The 27968-nt window shown below is 44.6% G+C and overlaps 2 protein-coding genes across 4 annotated transcripts in view; both read right to left on the reverse strand.

The window, feature by feature from the left end:
• Positions 1 to 5151: 5151 nt before the first annotated feature.
• LOC116463240 (monofunctional C1-tetrahydrofolate synthase, mitochondrial) overlaps positions 5152 to 27968 on the reverse strand; it is a 237696-nt gene continuing 214879 nt past the window's right edge. For all 3 annotated transcript variants that reach the window (XM_032146268.2, XM_058434521.1, XM_058434522.1), the window contains 2 exons: positions 15268 to 15388; positions 5152 to 6265 (listed from right to left, as the gene is read on the reverse strand). In XM_032146268.2, the coding sequence (XP_032002159.1) occupies positions 15299 to 15388 (90 nt within the window). In that variant the 3' untranslated portion in view covers positions 5152 to 6265; positions 15268 to 15298. The remainder of the gene's footprint in view (positions 6266 to 15267; positions 15389 to 27968) is intronic.
• LOC116463207 (large ribosomal subunit protein eL32-like) lies at positions 7849 to 15273 on the reverse strand. The gene is made up of 2 exons (XM_032754149.2): positions 15268 to 15273; positions 7849 to 8409 (listed from the first exon to the last, which is right to left on the reverse strand). Exons 1-2 carry the CDS (start codon positions 15271 to 15273, stop codon positions 7876 to 7878), a joined length of 540 nt encoding a protein of 179 aa, XP_032610040.1. The 3' UTR covers positions 7849 to 7875.

Genomic DNA, 27968 nt, shown 5'->3' on the forward strand with positions numbered 1-27968 from the left:
ACAGCCTCGGACACAAGAAAGCACCTCAGTTAGGTGGCCACACTTTGGACCTGGGGAGATTGCTATCCCAGAGCTTAAGTAGCACAAAAGAATAAGGATTAAAATACCTAGGGTGGCTGGATTGGTGGCTCACGCCTGTAATCCCAGCACTTTGGGAGGCAGAGGTGGAGGATTGCTTGGGCTGAGGATTTCAAGACCAGCCTCGGCAGCATGGTAAAACTCTGTCTCTACAAAAAATATAAAAAATTAGCCAGGTGTGATGGTGCCTGCCTGTAATCCCAGCTACTCAGGAGGCTGAAGTGGGAGGATCACTTGAGTCTGGGAGGCGGAGGTTGCAGTGAGTCAAGATTATGCCACTGCACTCCAGCCTGAGTGACAAAGTGAGACCTGGTCCCCCAACATCCCCCAAAAAAGAACAATAAAAAATACCCAAGGTGATGACCTATATTGACAAGGCTGAGATCACAGGAGGGTGGTGCAGTTAAGAATTTCATTCTTTGGCCAGGTGCAGTGGCTCATGCCTGTAATCCCAGCACTCTGGGAGGCAGAGGAAGGCAGATCATCGGAGGTCAGGAGTTCGAGACCAGCCTGACCAACATGGTAAAACCCCATCTCTACTAAATATATGAAAATTAGCCGGGTGTGGTGGCACATGCCTGTAATCCCAGCTACTCGGGAGGCTGAGGCAGGAGAATCGCTTGAACTTGGGAGGCAGAGGTTGCAGTGACCCAAGATCGGGCCACTGCACTCCAGCCTGGGTGACAGACTGAGACTCCATCTCAAAAAAAAAAAAAAATAATAATAATAGAAAAAGAAATCCATTCTTTCTTACTCATATTGAAGGCTTAACTATATGGTCCTACTCCAATTCGTGAAGTATTTTCCCCATCCTTTGTGGTTCATGATATGCCTTTTGTCCAAGAAACCAACTATTTTACCAAGACCTTTAGGAAGGCCCAGCACTTCTCAATTGCAGTTCCCTGGACAATCCGCTGACTCCACGGTCATGTACGTGCATGTTTAGGACATGGTGCTCTCGTAGGCAGCATTCCACCCACAGTTGCCAAGTAGCTGGACTCTGGCCTTTCAGGAATGGACACTGGCTATTCAGCTCTGTCCCATCTACCGTGAGCAATGGCGTCTGACCACCAATATGTAAGCTGTGGCCCTGTGTGAGCTACAGGGAGGAACCAGGTCAGGTGAGAACTCCATTGCTGGGCAGCATCTAAAACCATGTGCAGAAGCCTGGCCTCAGAGCAGGGTGGCGTGGGAGTTCAGGGGATGGCTCGGGGGTGGAGTTGCTAACCAAGGCTTAGGCACTCCAGTGTCCAGAGCTTCTTGTGCATCCTCTGAATCAGGCTGGAGAAACTTTGGTGACAGTTGCTGCCTGTGTTACCATTACATACATACCAAGGCTCTATTATAGGCATACCAGGCACCCTGGATCAGGGACCTGTAGGGACGGACTCAGGCGCAGATGTAGAGGTAGCAACATTGGATACCAGGTAATGCTGCCATAGAACCAGGACCTAGGCTGTTAGCATCTCATCTAGTACAGGGGATTCTAACCTTTTATGTGCCTCGGATGCCCTTGGACAAACTGGTGAAGCCCATGGACCCCCTTCTTAGAATAATATTTTTTAAATGCCTAAATGAAAACACTATGATTATAAAACAAACCAATGATAGTAAAATGCTCGTTGCTTTCTTTGAGATGGAGCTTTGCTCTTGTTGCACAGCTGGAGTGCAATGGCGTGATCTTGGCTCACTGCCACCTCCGCCTCCCTGGCTCAAGCGATTCTCCTGCCTCAACCTCTCGAGTAGTTGGAACTACAGGTGTGTGCCACCACGCCCGGCTAATTTTTGTATTTTTAGTAGAGATGGGATTTCACCATGTTGGCCAGGCTGGTCTCGAACTCCTAACCTCAAGTGATCCACCCGCCTTGATTACAGACATGAGCCACCGTGCCCAGCCTGAAATGCAATTATTAAAGTATAGAAAAGGTACCACATTTGGTTATAGCAATGTATGTGCCGCTTTATTTACATGGATACAAAGACAGTGGGATATCTAATAACTACTATAATTTTGATGCAGTGAGAAGCATAAATGCTATTGTGAGTATTTGTAGAAACTGTCATGTAATATTAAAATATCTATGACAAAGACATAGCTACTGTTTCCCTGGAGGTCTAGTGGCTAGGAAAGAAAAAAAAGCCACACAACGGTGGCTCATGCTTGTAATCCCAACACTTTGGGAGGCTGAGGTGGGATGATCACTTGAGCCCAGGAGTTCGAAACCAGCCTGGACAATGTGGCAAGACTCTGTAACTACAAAAAATAAAAATTAGCTGTTTGTGGTGGCATGCCTGTGGTCCCAGCTACTGGGGAGGCTGAGGTGGGAGGATTGCTTGAGCCTGGGAGATGGAGGCTACAGTGAGCTGTGATTGTGCCACTGCACTCCAGTCTGGGCGACAGAATGAGACCCTATCTCAAAACAAACAAAAAAGACACAGCACTGTCGATAGTGCTGTGTTTTGTTGCTGACACTCATAGGGAAGGAAATGCTACATTACAGCCATAAAGTTGTTACATTTTTTTCCCCATTCAAATTCAGACCCCTGAATTCTTGTCCATTCTGCTGTTCTGAAGTGTAGCTGTTAGAGTTTTGGGTCTGTCAATGGCTGCATTAGAGTTTATGGTGCTACATGAAGATCTGTTGATTGACCAGTGGTTTTGTCATAATGCTTGACTTTTTCAGAGGATATGGGTTATAGGTTTGTAACAAATGCTGTAAGAATGCACTTGTTGGCCAGGCGTGGTGGCTCATGCCTGTAATCCCAGCACTTTGGGAGGCTGAAGTGGGTGGATCATGAGGTCAGGAGTTCAAGACCAGCCTGGCCAAGATGGTGAAACCCCATCTCTACTAAAAACACAAAAATTAGCTGGGCATGGTGGCTGGCGCCTGTAATCCCAGCTACTCAGGAGGCTGAGGCAGAGAACTGCTTGAACTCGGGAGGCAGAGGTTACAGTGAGCCGAGATCGCAACACTGCACTCCAGCCTGGCGACAGAGCGAGACTCGTTCTCCAAAAAAAAAAAGAATGCACTTGTTACTGAATTTTTACTCCCTTGTGCGAACACATTTATGAAAAAGCAATGTACAAATATGTAGTATGTGGATTTTCTGGGAATATATAAGGTAAATTATCATAATTTACACATGCCACAATCTTATTTGTGGGCATGTGTAAATTATGATAAAAACAGGCTGGGCACATTCTAGTTAAACAAACAAAACCGTGGCTACTATCAGATGGGAGGGAACTAGGATTCTCTTTAAATATCTATTGTGAAAAATACTCCTTATAGCTTTAAGTGTATTAAACATACACACTCTAGTTAAACAAAATAACCTTGACAATAGAGGAATAAAAAGAATATTAATGAGGCTGGGAGTGGTGGCTCACACCTGTAATCCCAGCACTTTGGGAGGCCAAGGAGGGTGGATGGCTTGAGGCCAGGAGTTTGAGACCAGCCTGGCCAACATGGCGAAACCTCGTCTCTACTAAAAATGCAAACATTAGCTGGGCGTGGTGGTGCATGCCTGTAATCCCAGCTACTTGGGAGGCTGAGGCAGGAGAATCATTTGAACCCGGGAGGTGGAAGTTGCAGTGAGCCGAGATCATACCACTGCATTCCAGCCTGGGCGACAGAGCAAGACTCGGTCTCAAAAAAAAAAAAAAAAAGACCAAAAAAAAAAAAGAATATGAATGAATGGGTTGGCTCACTGCCTTGCTGCTATTTTCCCAAGTCCCTATGCATCTCTTCCTCAGTTACCTATAGTGTGTTCTTTGGGCAGCTTTCACAGAGGATTCTTCTGATCTGGGACTTCACCTTGGCAGGTGTCACTACTGCTAGTCCTCAAGCAGAGAGGGGGCATGATCACACATTTGTGTGCCACAGTGGGTAATTAGAGCCACTCACCATCTCTGGCCTATTCGTTTTTTACATTTCAATTAAAGGCAGAAAGAAATCAATATCCACTCTTCTTGGGAAGATTTCTAACTGAAACCCACCATGCCAAAGGTTATGCGATTTTTCTTTTCTCATGCTGTGGCCTCAGAAGAGATGGTTGATAAATGGCTCTTCCCAGTACTCCCCATAATAATACTTCTTTTTCTCTAGGAATACCTCAAGTCATCAGGAGTTGATGAGCCCATTAATTAACGTTTCTTCTTGGTGGAGACTGCATATCACTCAGATGGAGTCAAATACACTCTACCATCAGTAGGGTAGTGAATGAGCAAAAAACAAATCCATCAGAGCCCGAGTTATGACACCCAGAGGACTTCGAATGAGTCTACACGATGGGAAACAGTTTGCGGTTTCCAGTTAGCACCTGGATGATAGTCCTTCCAAAGTGAGCGGTGGAAAACTCTCCCACGCTGGTGTGCAGGATGTTTACTTACTTTTTGAGTTGAGGAGTTGTCTGGTAAAAGTAGGTAAGGAAAGGAGTCCCTAGGCTAAAGCTTTTTGAATAGAGATTCCTAAAATATTTATTTAAAAATGTTTTCAAAAATAGAAACTTAACCTTTCAATGCACAGGAAAGGAATAAAAACATGAGTAGCAGAAGGCAACTGCTTAAAAATCAATTCACGGCCAGGCACAGTGGCTCACGCCTCTAATCCCAGCACTTTGGGAGGCTGAGGTGGGCGGATCGCTTGAGCCCTGGACTTTGAGACCAGCCTGGGTAACATGGTGAAACCCTGTCTCTACCAAAATACAAAAATTAGCTGGGCTGGGTGGTGTGTGCCTGTAGTCCCAGCTTCTCAGGAGGCTGAGGTGGGGGCTTCACCTGAGCCTGGGAGGTCGAGGCTGTAGTAGGTCATGATTGCACCACTGCACTCCACCTGGGCAGTAGACTGAGCCCCTATCTAAAAAAAAAAAAAAAAAAAAAAAAGACAGCTCTCTGAGTGGAATATATAGGGTTTTCAATGTATACATTTATTTGAAGATTATAAGGGCTTACAAATTTACTATAAAGGGAGAGGGGTATGCCCTTTATTTGGGAGTACACCTCTCCAAATAAACAGTAAAACATCAGCTAACTGTATATTTGGAGAGGTGTACTCCCAAATAAAGGGCAGGGATGGGGAAGGACACTTCAGAATTGCCAAGTGAAATTATTCTTGGGACGGACAGCTTTTGAGTGGGAGGCTTTTGAGTTACTAAACAGTGTTTTGGGACAAATTGTGCATAAAGATGCATTATGGGCTGAGCAATGGCTGAGCAGGGTCACTGGAGGGTGTAGGACAAGAGGATGCAGAAAAGATCCTGCAGGATGTGCCTGGGGGACATCTAAGATATTTATGGTGACTATTTTCCTTACGCTGCCTAGAGGACAATCACTGCTTGTTTCTTCCTGAATCCTTGGTTTTGTTTTAACTTTTACGTAATTTTATATTATTGTAGGAAAAATTGGAAAACAAAGAAGGGTCAGGAACTCCCAGCGAGGGGAATAGGCCACAGAACATTCTCTACTACTAATTAAGGGTTGGGCAAAAGGAAAAACATTTTCCAAACACCTGACCTTTAAGAGCGACTTTTCCTAGCCCTGTGGGCCTTAGAAAGTTTAATGGCCATTGAGACTCATTCCTTGGTGGGAGAAACTAGCATAAACCCATTTGTTTTAGATAGCAACTTCACTGGCGCTGGAAAATCGTTTTGGATACACAGTGCACTTCATTCCAAGAGATCTTACTAGAGATCCCCGACAGTCAGAAGATTTCCCACTTGATCAGGTATTTCTCGACGTCTGTTATTGCTTTGCTTGTCACGTTTAAAAAGCTTGGTTGCATTCACAGTTTTCTAGGAAATCGGTGTCAGGTAACACTCCTAGCTGCCTCCCATGAGGAGTTACATTTTCAGTTCAAAGACAAAGTAGAAAACTTGAGAGTGGAAAATGTTACCTTTTAGTTCACACTCTTTTAATCCCTTAGTCCCCATAAAATAAACATTCTAAAGTGTAAGCAGTAGAAATAATGTAAACTCCACAGAAAGAGAAATAAATTAGTTTCTTTCAGTCTTGGTGGAGGTCCTTTTGCTGAACACCATACTCCGCTGCGAACAGAATTCATCTTGAACGAAGAAGAAATCTTTGGCCTATTTCACCATGTCTCCAGCACTGCATAACAAACATTTTTCAAATTCAGTTTCTTCTCCAACTGCAGCAAAAAGGCAAAGAGTAGTCTGTTTCAGGAGTCTGAAAAATAGAAAAAAAAAACCATGTTTGTGTAGTTTAAGAATAGCTTTCTCCTCTGGTGTTAAACCGTTAACATGTTATAGCTCTGAAGTTTGAGGCCAAAAGAAAATTCAAGAGCAGAGCGATGGTTCTATTCACCAGATAAGGCTGATCTGTGTTTGGAATATTTTACTTAGCAGACGTGGAGAATCAGTCTGCACCGCTCTGCAAGAGCAGGCATAGCTACGCCATGCAGCATTCTAAACTTCCCAAGAGATTTACTTGGGGATACTGGCAGAATTCCCAGAACTTCCAAGTTTGGGATCTACAGTTTGCAGGATCCTGTGGAATGAGAATATTTAGGATTTTAAAAAATTTTTTTTTATTTTTTGAGACAGAGTCTCACTTATTGCCCAGGCTGGAGTGCAGTGGCGAGATCTTGGCTCATTGCAACCTCCGTCTCCCGGGTTCAAGCAATCCTCCCGCCACAGCCTCCCGAGTAGCTGGGATTACAAGTGTGCACCACCATGCCCGGCTAATTTTTGTATTTTTAGTAAAGACGAGGTTTCACCACGTTGGCCAGGCTGGTCTTGAACTCCTGGGCTCAAGTGATCTGCCTGCCTCGGCCTTCCAAAGTGCTGGGATTACAGGTATGAACCATCACGCCCAGCCTTGTTTAGGATATTAGATAAGGAATCCTGTCACCTTGGATTTTTGGGTTTTATAGAGTAGGCACAGAAAGCAATGTTTGAAAAATGCATTTAGGACAACATGAAAGTTCATGGTCCTGGAACTTAGTATTAAAGCTTTGCTGCTTTCTCTCAAAGGCTATTAAGATTTGTTGCCATTCTTGAATCCTGTAATCTCTTAGAAAGAGAAATAAATCAAACTACATTAAAAAAAAAAAAAGAAACAAAACAACACTTAAGTCCCAGAAAAAAATGTGTTCACCTCTCTAAAATGTAAATGCAATATGTTGCCTTTCATCTGAACTTACACATGGAAGGACTTATCTTTTAGGCCAAGGAAGTGCAAACTCTGCTGAAATCCTGCGAGTTGGCCTCCCACAGATCACTGAGTGGTCTGGAGCCAGATAGGGTGCTTGGTTAGTTTCTAGACAGAAGATATTGATGAAGAGAGGGAACGAGGGGCTTCAAATACTCCCCTAACATCTGATTCAAGTCAGGGGAATAAGCAGAAAACAAGAGTATTATAAGCACAACAAAGATGAACAAAAATAAAATATTTCAGGCTGGGCGCGGTGGCTTACACCTACAATCCCAGCACTTTGGGAGGCTGAGTGGGTGGATCACGAGGTCAGGAGATTGAGACCATCCTGGTTAACACGGTGAAACCCCGTCTCTACTAAAAAAAAAACAAAAAAATTAGCCGCGTGTGGTGGCGGCGCCTGTAGTCCCAGCTACTCGGGAGGCTGAGGCAGGAGAATGGCGTGAACCTGGGAGGCGGAGCTTGCAGTGAGCCGATATCGCGCCACTGCACTCCAGCCTGGGTGACAGAGCGAGACTCCGTCTCAAAAAAAAAAAAAAAATTTTTTTTTTTTTTTTTTTTAAGGAAGATGCCAGATGGCCGTTTTTACATTTATTTAAACAGAAAACGTGCACATGAGCTGTCTACTCATTTTCTTCGCTGCGCAGCCTGGCATTGGGGTTGGTGACTCTGATGGCCAGTTGGGCAGCTCTTTCCATGATGGCTTTGTGGTCCTTGGAGGAAACGTTGTGAGCGATCTTGGCACAGTACGATTTGTCGCACATCAGCAGCACTTCCAGCTCCTTGACGTTGTGGACCAGGAACTTCCGGAAGCCACTGGGCAGCATGTGCTTTGTTTTTTTGTTGCTCCCATAACCAATGTTGGGCATCAAGATTTGGCCCTTGAATCTTCTACGAACCCTGCTGTCAATGCCTCCGGGTTTCCGCCAGTTACGCTTAATTTTGACATATCGGTCTGACTGGTGCCGGATGAACTTCTTGGTTCTTTTTTTGACAATCTTGGGCTTCACAAGGGGTCTGAGGGTGGCTGAGATGCCGAGGAGGAGATGGCTGCCACCTCCGTAGGCAGCGCCGAGGAAGAGAGAAGGGCAAAAAAAAAAAGAAAATATTTCAGAGACACGGCCAGCCTCACTGTAGTGGCTCTGGTATCCCTTGACCTGAGGGTCAATGACTCTTGGGACAAGAGGGGTGCTAGGGTAGTGGGTGGGCTCAGTGGACTAGAGATGACCCTTGGCTTGGCAAGGCAAGGCTGGACAAGGCCTTTCATGCTCCAGAGGTGTGTGGCGGAAGACCAGCTGATTAGCCACATTACATTTGTATCCTGTGGTTTTGTGTCTAAAGGTGCTTAGAGTTTGTGGTCCCACTTTTTTTTTTTTTTTTGAGATGGAGTCTTGCTCTGTTGCCCATGCTGGAGTGCAGCGATGCGATATCAGCTCACTGCAACCTTCGCCTCCTGGGTTCAAACAATTCTCGGGGTTCAGCCTCCCAAGTAGCTGGGATTACAGGTACCCGCCACCATGCCCGACTGATTTTTGTATTTTTAGTAGAGATGGGGTTTCACCATGTTGGCCAGGCTGGTCTTGAACTCTTGACCTCAGGTGATCCGCCTGCCGTGGCCTCCCAAATTGCTGGTATTACAGATGTGAGCTACCGTGCCTGGCCTGTGGTCCCACATTTTAAGAAAAACAGAAGGACTGGCCAAAGTATAGAAAGTATCATTATAGATGAAAACAATCAGAAATGCAATAGCTAAGGTGAGAATATAAAAACCAATCTGTTGTTTATTGCTTATGCATTGGAAGAAGCAATTTCAGAAGTTAACTCAGTGGGAAAATATTTTGGAAGATACCATATACAAAACATTCTATTTTGGCATGGGAATAAGAAATCAAAATGTGCTCAGAAAAAGTTTCTTTTAGGGGGAATTAAGAATTTCACAATTGTTACCTAAGCTTTAAAACATTCCATTTTAGTTAGGAGAGATTTAATTTAGCAACATAGGAGAGATTTAATTATCACTATCTTTTAGATGTCGATGAGGATTATTTAAGTGTAAAGCTGGAGCTTCCATCCTACTTGGCCCCTGCCTGGAAGCGGAAAGGAAGAAGGCACACAGCACTCCTCGGATGGCTCAGGGTGATGCGTTGGCGCCTCTTTTCTTGGAACACAATGGTGATGAGCAATTTTTGAATTGCTCTGTGAAAAGATAAAGTTTCAAGACTAAAACCACAGAGCTCAGGCGCCCTCCCAGGGCACTTTGTAACCTTGTGGTTTGTGACTTGGGACTGAACAAATCATGGTCACAGAAGGGCTGGCAGGCAGCAACCCGACTCAAGATTAATTTATGGTTATTAAATACCATTGAAAATTTCTGCCCATTTTTCCCTTTATTGATACATTATATATATTTTTGAGACCGAGTCTTGCTCTGTCACCCAGGCTAGAGTGCAGTGGCATGATCTCAGCTCACTGCAGCCTCCACCTCCTGGGTTCAAGTGATTCTCCTGCTTCAGCCTCTTGAGTAGCTGAGATTACAGGTGCACGCCACCACGCCTGGCTAATTTTTCTATTTTTAGTAGAGACAGGGTTTCGCCATGTTTCCCAGGCTGGTTTCGAATTCCTGGGCTCAAGGGATCCACCCACCTCAGACTCCCAAATTGCTGAGATTACAGGCATGAGCCACCACACTCGGCCTAGTATTTTATATTCTTATGGGGTATATGAGTGTTTATTACATGCCTAGAATGTGTAGTGATCAAGTCAGGGTATCTGGGGTGTCCATTATCTTGAGTATTTATCATTACTGTATGTTGGTATCATTCCAAGTACTCTCTTCCTGTTACTTTGAAGTATACAAAATATTGTTGCTGAGTATAGTCATCCTAGTTTTCTATCAAACATTAGAGCTTATTTCTTCTGTCTAACTGTATGTTTGTACCCATAACCAACCTCTCTTCATACCCTCCTCCCAGCCACCCATCCTTCCCAGCCTCTAGTGTCTACCATTTATTCTGTCTATGAGGCTAAGCTTTTCAGCTTCCACATGAGAGTGAGAACATGCAGCATTTGTCTTTCCGTGCCCAGCTTATTTCACATAATAACTTCCTCTTCCATCCATGCTGCTGTAAATGACATTATTTCATTCTTTTTTAATGGCTAAATAGTATTCCACTGTCTACACATACCACATTTTCTTTAACCATTTGTCTGTTGATGCCCTAAAGCCAGTTTAGGAAAGAAACTAATTTCTATCCTGAACTTATTTCTGCGTATGTAATTCAAGAAAAAGCAATTCTTTTGTAAATAACAAACATTTATAGCAGGACTGGAGTGAATCTGATTCTGTACTCAACATAACTTTGCACAGTAGAATCAAGAAGTAAGGGAGTCCCTGCATTCTTCAGGAAATTTGCCAGACTTTATTGTGTGTTCATTTGAATGAATCTTGCCAAAGCTCAGAAATATGATAGTTTCCGAATGAGAAAAAAGAATAGGGGGGAAAAATATCAAATCCTTCATTCCAATAATCTTTAAACAAAAGACTCAACAGCCGGATCAATTTCACTGGGAGAAACAACCTATTTTAATTAGTTCTATTTAGTGACATCCAAAAGAATGAGTCATGCCCTTATTCTAACCATAGTGAAGGCACTACAGGGAAGTCTTGGGAAGAGGGAGCAATGAGAGCTCAAATTCTGGTGCTTTTTTGGCATATAATGTTCACCTTTGGTTTCACACGGTTTCCTAGGAGGTGAGACAGGCTAGAAAGGTGAGGAAGGGAAGGACAGAAAGTTGTCATCAACCAAGTACAATCTTCTTCCTGAGTAGGACGTGCCTTCAACACTTTCCTGGGGGAATAATGAGTGTGCTGCTCAGTACTTGGGTATGGCACCATCTATGTTGTGATCCCTGAAGGAGCAACGTCAGCAAGCCAGACATTTCCTTTCGGATGCCCACGTTTGTCCAAGCTGACTGTCGCTTAAGCTTTAACATTTTTATTTTATGCATTTTGAATAGCCACAGACCTCTGATTATTAGTAGAAGTGGTCCCTGATGGCTATAGTGAGAGGCACGGGAAACAGACAATACTTGCTGGGTCATTGAGGAGCCACTGAGAGGGAATGTTTGCTTTGTATAGTGGTTTTATCTTAGGACACTGGATCTGTTTTTGATTGTTCAAGCAGGGTCAAACGATGGGTTTTGAACCACTGCCCACTAGCTCAGAACAGTATTTAGCAATTCACAAAGAAGAAAGAGGCCGTGGATTGGGGGGTGGGTAGGGAGTGGAAATGCCATTCCATTAGAGAATTAGGAAAGAGCTGGCTCTATTATACTTGGACTAAAAAGAATTATGACAAAATCATAGCTTTTAATACCCAAACAATTATCTTTACTTATTTAAAAAAATTACCCCATTATCCTCAAGTACCTGTCTGTTCAAATAGCTGGTATCATCTTTCGGAATGGGCCAAAGTTCATTTTACCTGTGACTGAAATGAAAAGGGCATCCTTTGGTTTGGGGCATAAAGGTTGGGGTAATACTGAGAGTCAACAGATCTGAGTTGAGTCTTGGCTTTTGTAGTTATTAGCTGCACAACTTGAGCAGGTTGTCGACTTCTCTGGGCAGAGTTCTTGCAGCTCTTCAACAAAAATACTATCCACCTCCCTGGGTTGATGCCAGCATGACATGTGATGGGGGTAGCACAATGTCATGTGCCAGCTATGAAATGAGAGGCAGTGCCACAGGGTGGCAAGGCAGCTCTGTAGCCTTGCAGACCAGGGCCACCCCTCGGTGACCAAAGGGTAGGCTCGGTCCTCTTGAAGCCTTGTGGCCCTTATGGGACAACACTTGGCTCCGGAGGTGCTGTGACCACCCATGCAAAGTGCTTAGCACAATGCCTGATACATTGGAGGTAATTACCACAGGACCGTGTCCTGCCCTGCAGTCCCCGTATATAAGATCTAGAGGAATTCTTGTTAGGGAGTAGGTAATAAAAGATTTAAGGGTATGCATTAATAAAGCTAAGGATGTGTCCCTTAGCATTACCTGAGTCCTAACTACAGTGATTAAGGTATAATTGGACTTATATGACCTACTTGGAGAGCATGTGAAAACTCACCGAAAAGCTGGAAAAATACTGTCCAAGAGAGATGGGAGAATTGAACACACTTATTCTGGAGAAAAATGACAAATGGCAGAAATGTAACATAATGGGTTCCTGACATAAAAAGAGAGATGAATTGGTATTGCTAGGCCAACTAGCAATTGGGGAAATAGCAATTATTTCCCCACGGCCTTACTGGGGAATGCAAGACATTTGCAACACACAAGCTCACACCAAAAGACGAAACAACATTTTATCAACGCTTGAGTTTATGGGTTTCTTTGTTAAACTAGTCTCCCTTACTTACTTCATTTTCTAGAGTTTTCTTTTTTCTGAAATGACAACGATACAAGATGCAGTTATGGCTCAAACTTAACACAGCTCCCGCTCCTCAGCAAAAAACACATGCAAACACCCCCCAAACAACATCCACAACCCAAAACAAATGATTTCACACCTTGTTTTAATGTAATTTCATTTATGGTTCCCTTATCTTTCTCACCATAGCCTAGGTCTTTAGTGTTTTAGCAACAAAGGCTTAACAAAAAAACTTGGCCAGACAAGGTGGCTCACTTGAGGTCAGGAGTTTGAGACCAGCCTGGCCAACATGGTGAAACCCCATCTCTATTAAAATACAAAAATTAGGCTGGGCGTGGTGGCTCCTACCTGTAATCCCAGCACTTTGGGAGGCCGAGGCAGGTGGATCACCTGAGGTCAGGAGTTCGAGACCAGCCTGGCCAAAATGGTGAAACCCCGTCTCTACTAAAAATATAAAAACTAGCTGGGCGTGGTGGTGGGCGCCTGTAATCCCAACTGCTCGGGAGGCTGAGGCAGGAGAACTGCTTGAACCCAGGAGACAGAGGTTGCAGTGAGCTGACACAGTGGCGCTGCACTCCAGCCTTGGCAACAGAGTGAGACTCTGTCTCAAATAAATAAATAAATAAATACAAAAATTAGCGGGGCGTGGTAGCATACACCTGTAATCCCAGCTACTTGGGAGGGTGAGGCAAGAGAATTGCTTGAACTCAGGAGGCGGAGGTTGCAGTGAGCAGAGATCACGCCACTAAACTCCAGCCTAGGTGACACAGCGCGACTCTGTCTCAAACAACAACAACAAGTCCTCAAGTGGGCTCCTGGTAGTGAAACAAATGAAATGAGAATCCTGGATGCCTGGCTTGGAGCCGTAACTCAGAGACAGTTGAAGAAGAGTGTCTTTAGGTCATGGAAGCTCATCTGCAAAGGCCGAGAATATGCTGGCAAGAGGGAGAGGTTCTGGGCTCAGGAACGGGAGTCCGTTGGGAGAAGGAGGCAGGGTGCTTGCGGGGAAGGAATGTGTCTTTAGAATATGGTAAGGACATGTTTGATCCCTAGGTTAGGAGAAGCAGCCCTGAGCCTTTCAAACTTCTGATTAGGAGTTGTCTCCCAGGGAGGAGGTTTAGGAATGTGGTCATTTTTCTTCACGATGGGGAGTCAGGATAGAAGCCAGCAGGTATGGCTGCAGTGCTGTGGGGTGGACATGAATAAGACCGAGAGTCCCCAGGTCTGGGCTGCCTAAGACAGCTCAAAGTCAAAGCCCAACCTGAGACTGCCGACCCAAAGTCATCAAGTGGCCTGCTTTCTGCTGTCCTGTCCTTCCTGGGACCCATGGGGCCCTCTAGTTAAATGGTCTGTCCCATTGTTACGTGTCTGTCCAGGGACATGAGAGCCGAACACACCTGTTGTGCCACAGTCCAGTGTTCTGGGTTAAACTGTGTCCCCTAAAAGATATGCTTAAGTCCTAACCCTGAGCACCTGTGAGAGTGATTTTTTTTTTTTTTTTAGGAGAGTCCCACTCTGTCGCCCAGGCTGGAGTGCAGTGGCGCAATCTCAGCTCACTGCAACCTCCGCCTCCTGGGTCCAAGCAATTCTCTGCCTCAGCCTCCCGAGTAGCTGGGATTACAGGCGCCCACCACCATGCCCAGCTCATTTTCGTATTTTTAGTAGAGACAGGGTTTCACCATCTTGGCCAGGCTGGTCTTGAACTCCTGACTTCGTGATCTACCCACCTTGGCCCTCCGAAGTGCTGGGATTACAGGCGTGAGCCACCACGCCCGGCCGAGAGTGATCTTATTTGGAAGGAGGGTCTTTGCAGAGTAATCAAGTTAATAGGAGGTTCTTAGGGTGGGCCCTAATCCAATAGGACCAGGGTCCTTATGAGAGGTGAACATCATGTGATGACAGAGACACAGGGAGAACGTGGTGGGACCACAGAGGCTGAGATGGGAGTGATGCAGCTGCAAGGTGGGAACACCAGGGAGTGACAGCCACCACCGGATGCTAGGAAGAGGCCAGCAAAGATTCCACCCAGAGTCTCGAGGTGGCGTATGGCCTGGCTGACACCTTGACTTTGGACTTCTAGCCTCCAGAACTGTTTCAAACTTTCCACTGTTTTAAGCAACCCAGTTTGTGATATTTTATCATGGCAGCCCCAGGAAATGGATACACCAAGATTCCTCTTTCACATGATTCTAACTCTGTACCAAGAGATATGTGGCAGGAAGGTAGGAAGTTACTCTTTTAAAATTGTAACAGATGCTGGTTTTAATCCTGGAAAATAATGAGTTTACAGAGTTCTGTTATGGTCAGAGATGCTCTAAACACATCTATCTTCAGGGATGACATAATTTGGCTTTCACTGGACTTGAGCGCAGGACACTAAGGGCTGTGTACTGAGCATCTGAGCATCTAACTCACATCCACACCCAGGAGTGAACTCCAGTCACGGAAAATCATTTGGTAGGAATTTGAGTAACGAAGGAAGGAAAGGATTTATCAGATCACTTCTGTGGTATCAGAAAAAAACATATGACAAAAAAAGGATACAAACTGGGAAAAAACAAAGAGAGAAAAAGTTGAAGCACATCAGCCTACCTGCATCGGGTCCTGCGAGAGCCTTGTCCACTTAGAACAAGCCTTTAACTTGTTCTGTTTTGGTATCAAGATCTATGTCATAAAAGCAGGGCCGGGTGGGCAGTCCTGGCATGGTGCTCATCTGGGGGAGAAAACCAAGCGTTACAGATTAGCAAATGCTACAAAGTGGCCACAACATCTGATGATGCAAATTAACTCTATCATTCAATACAGCCTCATATAACTTTAGGTTTTATATGGGATATATCTCTTCAAATTTGTCATCTGATATTTCAATTTTTGTTTAAGGAAATGAATTAGAAAAGGCAAATGTCAACTTCCTGAAAATTGAGACCATTCACCTTCCCTGTGGCCCCACAACACACCCGAACTACAAAACAGTGATCTTCCAAACCTTTTCTTCCCAATAAAATCTTCATGCTGAACCCCAACAAAGACAAGCCCATCAGGTTGAAGGGGGCAGCGGGTGTGGGCAGGGTGAATAATGGCCTCCTTCTCACCCTCAAGACACATTTTCGTAAAACCTACAGCTCCTGGAGCGCAGCTGGAAAACTCCTGTTCAGATGCCAGTCATCACCCTGGTCTCTCTCAACAACAGTAACTGATATGTACTGAGAGCTTGCTTTGTGATGGGCACTGTGCTATGTGCTTTCCTCATTTTATCCTTTCAATAATATAGCAGGTAGGAACTTTTATTATTTCCATTTTACAAGGGAAGAAACTGAGGTTTGGAGAGGCTAAGTCACTTGCCCAGGTCACACTAGTAATAAGTTGCAAAACCAGAAATTTGACTTTAGGCCTATAATCTCAAATTACTCATTTCACCACTACCATACCGCCACAGCCACCCCTACTACTGCTTTTGTGACACTGGATGGACAGTCTAAGGGTTTTACAGAAATAATCTCATTGAGCTTCCCAGCACCCTAATGAGGTAGGTACTCATTTTAGCCTTACTTTACAGATGAGGACAGAGGACATTTAGGCATGAGGGTATGAGCTCAAGGACACACGGCTAGTTAGTGGTGGAGACAGGATGAAAACTGGTTCTTCACCGCTTTGCTGTGTTGGGTTGAAAGAGCTTCAAACCGCACACTCTCCTCCTGCATCAGAAGCCCCTTGTGTGCTGGGGCTTCTGATGCTGGCACCCCTGACAGATCCTCAGGCCCTGAAACACTGCTCCAGGGTCTAGATCCTGGGGCTCCCAGATGACCCGTTCCTTTTCCATTTCAGCATTTCCTACTGTGCTTTAATAGTGAGTGTTTCATACAAATGATGCCCATGGAGCAATGCTGCACCCAGTCACATGGAGCAATGCTGCACCCAGTCACATGGGGCGATGCTGCACCCGGTCACGTGGGGCAATGCTGCACCCGGTCGCGTGGGGCGATGCTGCACCCGGTCGCGTGGGGTGATGCTGCACCCCGTCGCGTGGGGCGATGCTGCACACGGTCGCACGGAGCGATGCTGCACCCAGTCGCTTGGAGAAGACACTTGGGTTCTACTGTGCCTGCCCTCCCAAGGGTTAATGCCACATCATGTAGAACCTCCACAGGCCCTGGCCAAGAACGCCTTGCATGAGATGAGGCTGCAATGTGCCAGCACCTGATGGCATCCAGAGTTTGCCTGCTTCTTCCCACGTGGCAAAAAGTTCTCAGCGTAAAAGGGACCTCCCTGAGGCCTAGAGAATAGAACTCAGCTCTCACCCTCCACTGCCTTTCAGTCGTGACTTGAGGTTTCCCTCTTCACCAGCCTCTCCTCCCTGCATGGTGTTTAGAGACTCCTGTTAGTCAAATGGGGCCTGTGGGCCTGTGCATGGGCATTACCTGGGAGCCTGTTAGATATTCGGAATTTCAGAGCCCACCCCAGACCTGCTGCATTGGAATCTGCAACTGGAGCAAGTCCCCAGGGGGTTCTGATGTGAACTGCACAATGTGGCCTCAGCCCCCAACGGCTCCAGCCACTCTTCCTCACTTCACTGCCCAGCCCCTTCAGCACAGGGAAAGGGAGACTGGGGGTGGGGAGAGGGAGAGGAGGAATGGTGAGAGTGAAGGGGAGGGAAAAGCCTGTTTAACCCCTGCAGATGCAGCAGGTGGGGAGCAAATCTGTGCACCTGCAGGCCTCATTAACACCCCCTTCCCTGCCTGGCTGGGCCGACTGAGAGTGGGAGTGGGGAGGCTGGGGGAACACATAAAACATTGTGATGGATGATGGCTGGCTCTTGTCTTGTTAATTGCACATGACTGCACTTCAGGTACATAAATGGGCTAAAAAGGCCTCCGCGGCTGCCTGGAATACAGTTGCCATTCATAACACGCCTATGGGAAAATCCATTCCAGGTTCCAAACGATGAACCGCAACTACACTTTTGACATAAGACCTGCTTGTAGGTGGGGACTTGCTATATGTTAAAACTTCAGGTATGAAGATGGGTATCACAGCCTCTGAAGTTAAAGTTCCCGGCAGGAAGGTAACATTTTCCTCTGGTTACTACAGTGAGTGCATATAATGGGGGAGACCCCAGAAAGAAAACCACACTTACTGTTCCACTACTTGAAACATCAAACACAAGGGTAACTGGTGGACACGTATTTTTTTCCAGTTGCCTAGGTTACAACTCATACCAGGTAATTTTCCTGCCTAACTGCATTTTGAGATGGCATTTGCGGGCATCTTATGGCATTTATAGGAGGGTTTTTTTTTGAGACAGAGTCTCACTCTCACCCAGGCTGGAGTGCAGTGGCACGATCTCGGCTCACTGCAATCTCCACCTCCCGGGTTCAAGTGATTCTCCTGACTTAGCCTCCCGAGTAGCTGGGATTATAGGCACCCGCCACCATGCCTGGCTAATTTTTTGTATTTTTGGTAGAGACAGGGTTTTACCATGTTGGCCAGGCTGGTCTCAAACTCCTGACCTCAAGTGATCCACCCACCTCAGCCTCCCAAAGTGCTGGGATTACAGGCATGAGCCACTGCACCCAGCTATAGAAGGCTTTTTAAGATGGCTCTATAATCTGTGCATAGCTATGGATTTGGAAAAAACAAGCATTTTATAGTTTAAGAGAAAGAAATGAATAATTATATTTAGCCACAGTGATGCTGCCCCACCCCTGAAATGAACTCTCTAGGTCAAAGGCATCTTACTGGTAAGGATGTCACTGGACTCTACAGCTGCTGCTGCTTCTGAGACTGTGACATGATTCGCAGCAAGGGCAGAATTCAGTACGGATGAGGCAGTGTAAATTGAAATCTCTACTCACGGTGACAAACCAAGAAGAACCCTGAAGGCAGTGTATTTCAGCCCATCTGACCAAAGCTACCAATGGAAGATTCTACTGCAGATAACATAATTTACTGCATGCTTGTTTACACGCACTATCTTTACAAACAAGAAAACCCAATTCTCCGTCTTTAACTATCTGCTGATGAAAGGCGGTGCAGGATTTGCGCGGTTCCTGGAGCTGTATTTGTTAGCTGCAGTGGATCGGAACATGAATCTTCTAGTCATTCTGATTCTATCACAAAACCAGGATCTAAACCTGGCCAGGCCGGGCGCAGTGGTTCATGCCTGTAATCCCAGCATTTTGGGAGGCCGAGGCGGGCGCATCACTTGAAGTCAGCCTGGCCAACATGGCAAAACTCTGTCTCTTCTACAAATACAAAAAAAAAAAAATTAGCTGGGTGTGGTAATGAGCACCCGTCATTTTAGCTACCTGGGAGGCCGAGGAAGGAGAATCATTTGAACTCGGGAGGCAGAGGTTGCAGTGAGCCGAGAGTGCACCAATGCACTCCAGCCTGGGCAATAGAATGAGAAGCTGTCTCAAAAAAGAAACAAACAAAAACTGGCCAGAATATTAAATGCCAGAAAGTGTGAAATGTCTTTCCTCTTGTTTTCAACTTTTCTTTCTTTCAGATGGGAGAAAAATGAGTTCAATCAGTAGACTCCCATGACCCCTTCCAGTGAGGCAATCATCTCTTCCAAGAAGTGCAGCTACTTATTTGGGATAAGCGACAACAGACGAGAAACCACAAAGAATCTGCAGACGCGAGACTCCCTGACCTGTGGATACACAGCCATCTCCAATAAGTCTACGTTTAAACTAAAACTTCTCCTGTTGAGCAAGCATAATGTGGAATTATGTTAGCAAGACCTTATGCATTCCCACAAATTTTCTCCCAATAAAAAAACTGTTGTCAAAGGATTGTCACCCCCCAGACATACAGCACTGCAGGGAAAAAGGAGCCCAGACAGCCGTTGGGAGTTGACCTCTGGCCACACGCCTGGGGTCAGTGGAGATCTATGTTGACTTTATCTGTGTGCCCTTTAAGGAGGTCTCTTGCTTAAAATAACTAAGGAGCCACTAAATTATACTTACTTGTAATGCTGCATTAATGGATTCTTCTACAAAGGCTGAAATACACGGGCTTTTGCCCTTCATGACCCTAATTTTAACTACAATGAACCTTCTGAATCTCTACTGATTTCGGGTTAACTCCATTTTGGAGAAAGAATGAGTTCCATCAATAGCCTTTATGAGCATTAATTAAAAATCAGTACAGAGAGAATAGTCATATATTTAAAACTAGTCATTAAAAAAATAAAAGAATATCCTTGGTATAAGTTGAAAAATTATTAAGATTCTGTTTCATAAAGTGTTAGAATCACAATTTCTAACCATAATTTTCTTAACCAAAATATCATTGTACTTAGTTTTGTTCTGTTTCTGAAATAATTTATTTTCTGATTTCTCCTGAAATCTACTACCTTTTCCAACAACAACAACAAAAATCTAATTTTATTTTGGTTCAGAAAAAGAGCAGCATTTTTACACATACCTATTTTGTTCCTACAGTTCATGATCTGAAGCAGAAGACAGTCCTTCTACACATTTCTCTCCTTCTCTGATGGATGGCTGATACACAGCATGTTGTTTCAAAAATTTAAAAATAACTGAAAAGATTATACTGGTTAACTACATCACAATTTTATTTATTTATTTATTTATTTATTTATTTATTTATTTATTTTTGAGATGGCCTCCGGCTCTGTCGCCCAGGCTGGAATGCAGTGGCGTGATCTCAGCTCACTGCAGCCTCCGCCTTATGGGTTCAAGCGATTCTTCTGCCTCAGCCTCCCAAATCGCTGGGATTACAGGCGCCCGCCGCCATGCCTGGCTAATTTTTGTATTTTTGGTAGAGACAAGGTTTCACCCTGTTGGCCAGGCTAGTCTTGAACTCCTGACTCAAATGATTCATCTGCCTCGGCCTCCCAAAGTGCTGGGATTATAGGGGTGAGCAATTGCACCTGGCTGATGATATAATTTAAATAAAAAGATTTTCTTTTCAGTGAAGTAACTAAAAAAATTCAAGTCTTTATTTATTAAGCAGGAGTATTTCCTGAATTGTTAACACAGTGCCTGGCAATATTAGATCCTCAAAAAAGTATTTTTGGTCAGGCATGGTGGTTCATGCCTGTAATCCTGACACTTTGAGAGGCTCAGGTGGGAGGACGGATTGAGCCCAGGAGTTCAAGACCAGCCTGGGCAATATGGCAAAGCCCCATCTCTACAAAAAACAAACAAAAATTAGCCAGGTGTGGTGGTGCACAACTGTGGTCCCAGTTACTTAGGAGGCTGAGGTGGGAGGATCTCTTAAGCCCAGGAGGTCGAGGCTACAGTAAGCCATGTGCGCCACTGTACACTAGCCTGAGCAACAGAGCCAGACCCTGTCTCAAAAAAAATTAATATTTAAAAAAACAGATGAGTAAAGATGGAGGACAATTAGAAAATAGGAAACAAACAACAAAAAAATTGCTCAGAAATTAGGCCTTTTCTGTTTCTTCCCTTTTCTTTGGATGTGAGGGACAGAATTGTTTATATCAAATGGCCATGTTGATAATTATATGAACGTAACTCTAAGATGATGCATGAGGATAAACGGCCCAGTATCAATGTCAAGTGACTGAGGGGAAAGGAGAGAGAGAGAGAGAGATGGGGGGAGAGAGAGACACACACTATATAATGAAAATAGATTGTGCTGCTACAGTTGCAATTTCTATTTGCTTGACTTAGTACCAAAGAAATCCCAGGAGATTCCATCTCCTGGGATTTCTTTGGGGTAGCTGGGAACCTGCACCACTGTAACTGCATTCCTGGTCAGCAGGGATACTCTGGGGTTGATAGTGTGTGCTCTTAGAGTATACTTCTCTCTCGTGGTGGCTGATCAACCCTATAGTGTGGACTCTCGTGAGTGCCTGTTATTGTACGAAAGGACTGAAAAGGTGAAGTTCATTCGACTCAGCAACCTTTGCTAAGAGCTTACTACAAGGACAGCCAGGTGACCAGGACCCAGTCCCTGCTAAGAGCTTACTACAACGACACCAGGTGACCAGGACCCGGTCCCTGCTTGCAGAGGGGCAGACTACGTAAAGCAGACCCTTGGGACATTCAGGTCAAAGTCACTGTTTTTTTCTGAGACAGAGTCTTGCTCTTTTGCCCAGGCTGAAGTGTAGTAGCACAATCTCTGCTCACTGCAACCTCTGCCTCCTGGCCTCAAGTGATTCTCCTGCTTCAGCCTCCCGAATAGCTGGGATTACAGGCACCCACTACCACGGCTGGGTAATTTTTGAATTTTTAGTAGAGACAGGGTTTTGCCATGTTGGCCAGGCTGGTCTCAAACTCCTGACCTCAGGTGATCCACCCATCTCGGCCTCCCAAAGTGCTGGGATTACAGGTGTAAGACAACGCGCCCGGCCAAAAAATGTTTTGCTTTCTTTACTTTTCACATCAAAAGAACGAACAGAATAAATTCCTAACTTATGACTAAGATGTTAAGTCATGTTCAATTACTATAAAAATTACCACACTGTGTTTGCATATTGTGACAGTACTACACAGCTCAAGCTATGCCAATTATTTCAGTGGCCTTGAATGACTGAACAAGTACAATTACTTCTCTTCTTTTGTAAAGAAGACTATAAATTTTTTAATGGTAGAAAGCCTGTTCCTGATTAAATTTCTATTCGTTTTTAAAAATTTACTTAAAATATTTTCAACATGGAAGAAAAAAGTCCTCCACTTCTAATACTGCTTCCAGACGTAATCTCTGCAAATAATTTTTATGTAATTATTAAATTACATAAATAAAAATTACTCACAAGTAATTTTTGATTCCTATATAAGCAATGTGCTTATCTAATGTGTATATATAATATATATATTTATTTTTATTTTTAATTTTTTTGAGACGGAGTCTCACTCTGTCACCCAGGCTGGACTGCAGTGGCGTGATCTCGGCTCACTGCAAGCTCCACCTCCCGGGTTCAAGCGATTCTCCTGCCTCAGCCTCCCACGTAGCTGGGACTACAGGCACCCGCCACCACGCCCAGCTAACTTTTTGTATTTTTAGTAGAGATGGGGTTTCACCGTGTGTTAGCCAGGATGGTCTCGATCTCCTGACCTCATGATCCGCCTGCCTCGGCCTCCCAAAGTGCTGGGATTACAGGCATGAGCCACCACGCCCGGCCCGTCTAATATATATTTCTATAGTTACATACAGAAATTGGATAGTTCTACATGCACAGTTCTGGAGTTTGACTTTTAGAAAGATTAATATTTAAAATCAGTAATTAGGCCAGGCACAGTGGCCCACACTTGCAATCCCCGCACTTTGGGAAGCCGAGGTGGGAGGATGGCTTGAGGCCAGGAGTTCGAGACCATCCTGGGCAACATAGCAAGACCCAGTCTGTACTTAAAAAAAAAAAAATCAGTAATTAGAGTAATTTCTAAACAAGGAAAGGCACTGGAGAGACACAGCGAAGAAGCGCTGTGTCACTGGGACATTCTTTTTGTAAAGTCAAGGAGCCTGGTTCTTGAAAAATGAGAGATTAAGGGAGTTCTTTTAGAGGGAAAGAAAAATGGAAGTGAAGCAGGAGGCCCTGACTGGCCAGATGGAGACAAAAGAAAATAAGTTCTCCAACTTTCTCGCAGTGCTTTGAGCGTAAGTTTAAGAAATCAGGTATCACAAAGGACTAACAGTTTTAAGTTAAAAGACTAGGATGCATTTGAGAAGTCTTTTCCCCAGATAACTGTTTTATCTTTATTTGTTCTAAGGACATCATCTCCTTGGTTACTCTCACCTGTGGTTACCAGGTTCCTCCTGACCCATGACTGTTGATCAGCTACTTGGTTTCTCAATCACTTATCTGCTTTGTTTTTATTTATTACCAAGATACAGAAACCCCCCCTCCACCCCAGGTATTACATTACTTCCATTTCATTCTTCGTATTTTCAGACAACGTCCTGCTCCGGTGCCTGGAAGACAGGCGCGCCAGGTTTGGCTGAGTCCTGCAGCCCCAGCCATTTCTCCCCACGGTCCGTGGGGTGTTGGCGTCATTCTCAGGCTTGCTGACCCATGTGAGCAGTTCTGGGCCAAATACCCACATCTCGTGAGATCCAGTGTAAGAAAGAATGTCTTCTTTGGCAGCACCTTTTTCTTTTGTCTTGATTCTTTTATTTATCTATTTTCAAAGTAATAAATTGGTGCCCTGGCAACTCTAACAGTGACACTTCTGAGGGAGGCATTTAACATGCAGAAAATGTCACTATAGATGTAGCTATAGATGTAGCCAGGCTCAAGGAAGGTTTCTGAGGAAGTGAATTTCTTGTATTTCGGGACCTCATTTATAACTTGTGTTTGTTAAGTTCTGACCATACTCTAGGCGCCATGCTAAGCACGTTGTATGTACCATATCTCATTTAATCCCAAGAACCCTGCGAGGTCAGGGTTATTGCTATTTACATTATCCCCGTTTTGCTGATTAGAAAAATGAGAGATTTCCAAAATGATACAAATACAGTAACTACTCGAGCTTTTTTCTTAAAAATAACAGGCTTGCTACTCTTTCATGGCCAGCTATAATACACAGATTATTTGTACCTATCTGAAAAGTGTAAATGGTCACCATTATGCAACGAAGTAACCAATTTAGTCAAAGTAACATATTTAGTCAAAAGTTAAAAAAAAATCAATCAGTTACGTCAGAAATGTGCTTTGGTAACTCTCTAGTGGGTTGGCAAAATCCAATAGAGACAATTCTAAAACAATGCCACTATTGATCAAGTAGCTGGTTTCTCTGTCACTTATATGCTTCATTTTTATTCATTACCGGAAAGATAACAGAAAGGTCATCACTACAGGGGTATAAAATTATTTGGGGCCAGGCGTGGTGGCTCATGCCTGTAATCCCAGCACTTTGGGAGGCCGAGGTGGGCAGATCACGAGGTCAAGAAATCGACACCATCCTGGCCAACATGGTGAAACTCCATCTCTACTAAAAATACACAAATTAGCCAGGCATGGTGGCAGGGGCCTGTAATCCCAGCTACTCGGGAGGCTGCGGCAGGAGAATTGCTTGAACCTGGGAGGCAGAGGTTGCAGTGAGCTGAGATCACGCCATTGCACTCCAGCCCGGGTGACAAGAGTGAGACTTCGTCTCAAAAATAAAAAAAAAAATTGCATTTCATTCTTCATATTTGGAGAACGATGGAGATTCTTCCCTGCCTTTCCTTATTTCACTGTAATGATCACACCTGAGCCTTTCAACAACCCTGTGAGACAAGTGAGGCGGGAGAGACTTGCATCTACAGGTGCAGAAACAGCCTCCAGGCAGTCATGTGAATTTCCCTGAGCCAATGAGGAAGGAGAACTGCAAGTGCAAAGGTTCTACTGGGGACCCAAAGTCTGAGGGGTAATGGGAACCAGATTAAGACTTTGAGGTGTGGGGGAAAGCATTATCGGGAGACAGGGGACTCTACCCTATATGAATTGCATCTTGCTGGGTGACTTACTTCACCGAGCCTTCACTTCTTTTGTTTCGTTTTTTTGATTGTGATTGTCAAAGGTCAGCCCTGGTTCTTTAACTACAGCATGAGTATAACAATATATATGGAGTCATTTCAAAATTCAAAAGAGATGAAGGCCTCTAGTTTAGAGTTTAATACACAGTGCCCATTGTTATTTTATTATAGAATTGATAATTGCCTGGATGCAAGGAGAGTTGTCAATTATTTAAGATAGAAATAGGAAAAGATAGCTTAAACAAAAAAATCTTCTATATCGAATTATGTATTTATTTTATGGGAAAAAAAGTTTCATTAGTATTATGAGATTGTTCCCTAATTTTTCTGGGTCTATCATTTTACAAGTCATGCTTTCTGTAGTTCTTATTTATGGCAATCAAATGTTAAGCTAAACCAATAGCCAAGATCTATAGTATTTAAATGAACAGGGGTAGCTTGATTGAGGTCAGATAAGGCTGTAAGAGAGAAAGCTTCAGAAGTGTGACTATAAACTCAAAACAGGTGTGATTCTAAATGGCCCTTCAGTCCTTAGGAGATGAAAGACTACCAACTCTTGTGCGGCCAAAGAAGATGCTGGGAAGAGCAGAAGCACATGTTCTATTCCTCATGTGTCATGTTCCCACCTAGAGTTTTTGCAACATACTCATTCATCAGCTGTTTGACCAACAGGTGGCACACCATGAAAATCTCCACTAGGTGTGGCAAAACAAATCAATTTAATAATATATTTTATTGTTTGGAAACTCAATATTAAGTAATTAAATTCTGGTTTCTGAGACGCTCATCCCCTGAAAATCAACTGTGATGTTGTGGGTTGGGTTTTATGTCAAGGTCCTACTGGCAAGGAAATCATCATTCTGTAGTCCCTCTAAGGAGAGAGAAGCTGGAGGAGATGGGAAGAGGAGGAAGCAGGAAGGAAGGGGTGGGGAGGATGGACAGTGCTTTCACTTAGCCGATCTGGTCTTTCTCTTCAAGGAGCTTGTTATCAAAGGCGCAGCTGCCCAGACCTTGCTGTGCCATGTCATTTAGCATTTCCCTTTTGCTTTCACCTCTCTCCCTCGCAACTAGACCCTTGCCCCTCCTGACCCTGGGAAAGCTCCTGCCCAGAAATAATAAGCTGTGTAGTAGAAAAACATAAGACAGGGGAATTATTATTAGTTTTGAGACAGTCTCTATCACCCAGGCTGGGGTGCAGTGGCAAGATCTCGGCTCACTGCAACCTCTGCCTCCCAGGTTCAAGTAATTCTCCTGCCTCAGCCTCCCAAGTAGCTGGGATTACTGGCGTGTGCCACCATGCCTGGCTAACTTTTTTTTTTTTTTTTTTGCATGTTTAGTAGAGGCAGGGTTTCAACGTGTTGGCCAGGCTGGTCTGGAACTCCTGACCTCAGGTGATCTGCCCACCGCAGCCTCCCAAAGTTCTGGGATTACAGGTGTGAGCCACCACACCCAGCCCAAGTCAGGGAAATTATATCCATTATTTAAACTTCCCCTTTATGGTTTTCTTGGGACAGTGGCAAAGGAAGAGTTTGGAGAAGTGGGAGTCACCTCATCAGTGCTCATCACTACCCTGAAACTCGGCTGGCCAAGACTGGCTGAAGTAGGAAAGAATTCAGGACTACCCTGTGACATAATTAAACTACTTTAAATGCCAGAGGCCTACATTGTTCTGTAATGTTTCTTAGGTGATCCAGTCCAGATATCAGCTGAATGCTCAGGACTTCAGACTGGGTCTAGAAGTGGCTTACTGTATATTATGGACAGAACTGCATCCCCTCAAAACCCCTATAATTGACATCCTAATCCCCCAATATGACTACATTTGGAGACAGGAGGTCAAGGCTGTAGGGAGCCATGATTGTGCCACTGCACTCCATCCTGGGTGACAGAGCAAGACCCCATCTCAAAACAAAAACAAAAAACAACCCCAAAAGATCATAAGCATGGGGCCCTAATCCAATAGGACTGGGTGTCCTTAAAAGAAGAGGAAGAGATCACAGGGATGTTTGTGTACAAAGATGACATAGAGGGAAGACGGCTGTCTGCAAGCCAAGAAGAGAGGCCTCAGCAGAAACCAGCCCTGCCAGCACCTTGATCTTGGACTTCCAGCCTCCAGAACTGTGAGAAAATACAATAAACTTCTGTTGTTGAAGCCACCCAATCTATGGTCTTTTGTTATGGCAGCCCTAGCAGACTAATACACCTTACTTAATGTGGACATTTCCTTTCTTCTATGTATATTTTCCTCCTACTTTAGCACCTTCAATTCCTGGACTGCAAGACTCCGAACTATGCTACTTGCAAAGGCTTCTATACACAGAACACTCTTTTTCTAACTGCAAGGGCAGAGGCAGACAACAATGAAAGGACCAGGTGGGCACAGCTGTCCCTCCTCCTCTGCCCTCTCCTGGGTGTCTCCTCCATCCTCTCACTGGCTGCCCTGACACCCCCAACACTGCTGGGACTCCGCAGCTGCCCTTCTTCCTCTGGATTATGCCACAAGTACAAGTGGGAGAAAAAACCGTGGACCAAACGTCCTCAAATCGTTCACAAATCACTTCTCTTTCTTTCGGTTTCTCATAAGCACATACACAGTACATTAAAAATATAGAGAAACACTACGAGACCAATAGGATTATTTTTTTCTTTTTTGGGACAGAGTCTCATTCTGTTGTCCAGGCTGGAGTGCAATGGCGCAATCTCGGCTCACTGCAATCTCCGCCTCCCAGTTTCAAGCAATTCTCCTGCCTCAGCCTCCCGAGTGGCTGGGATTTATGGATGTGCACCACCACGCCCGGCTATTTTTTTTTGTATTTTAAGTAGAGATGGGGTTTCACCATGTT

Source organism: Hylobates moloch, unplaced genomic scaffold, assembly GCF_009828535.3.
Source record: "Hylobates moloch isolate HMO894 unplaced genomic scaffold, HMol_V3 SCAFFOLD_29, whole genome shotgun sequence".
NCBI classification, from domain to species: Eukaryota; Metazoa; Chordata; class Mammalia; order Primates; family Hylobatidae; genus Hylobates; species Hylobates moloch.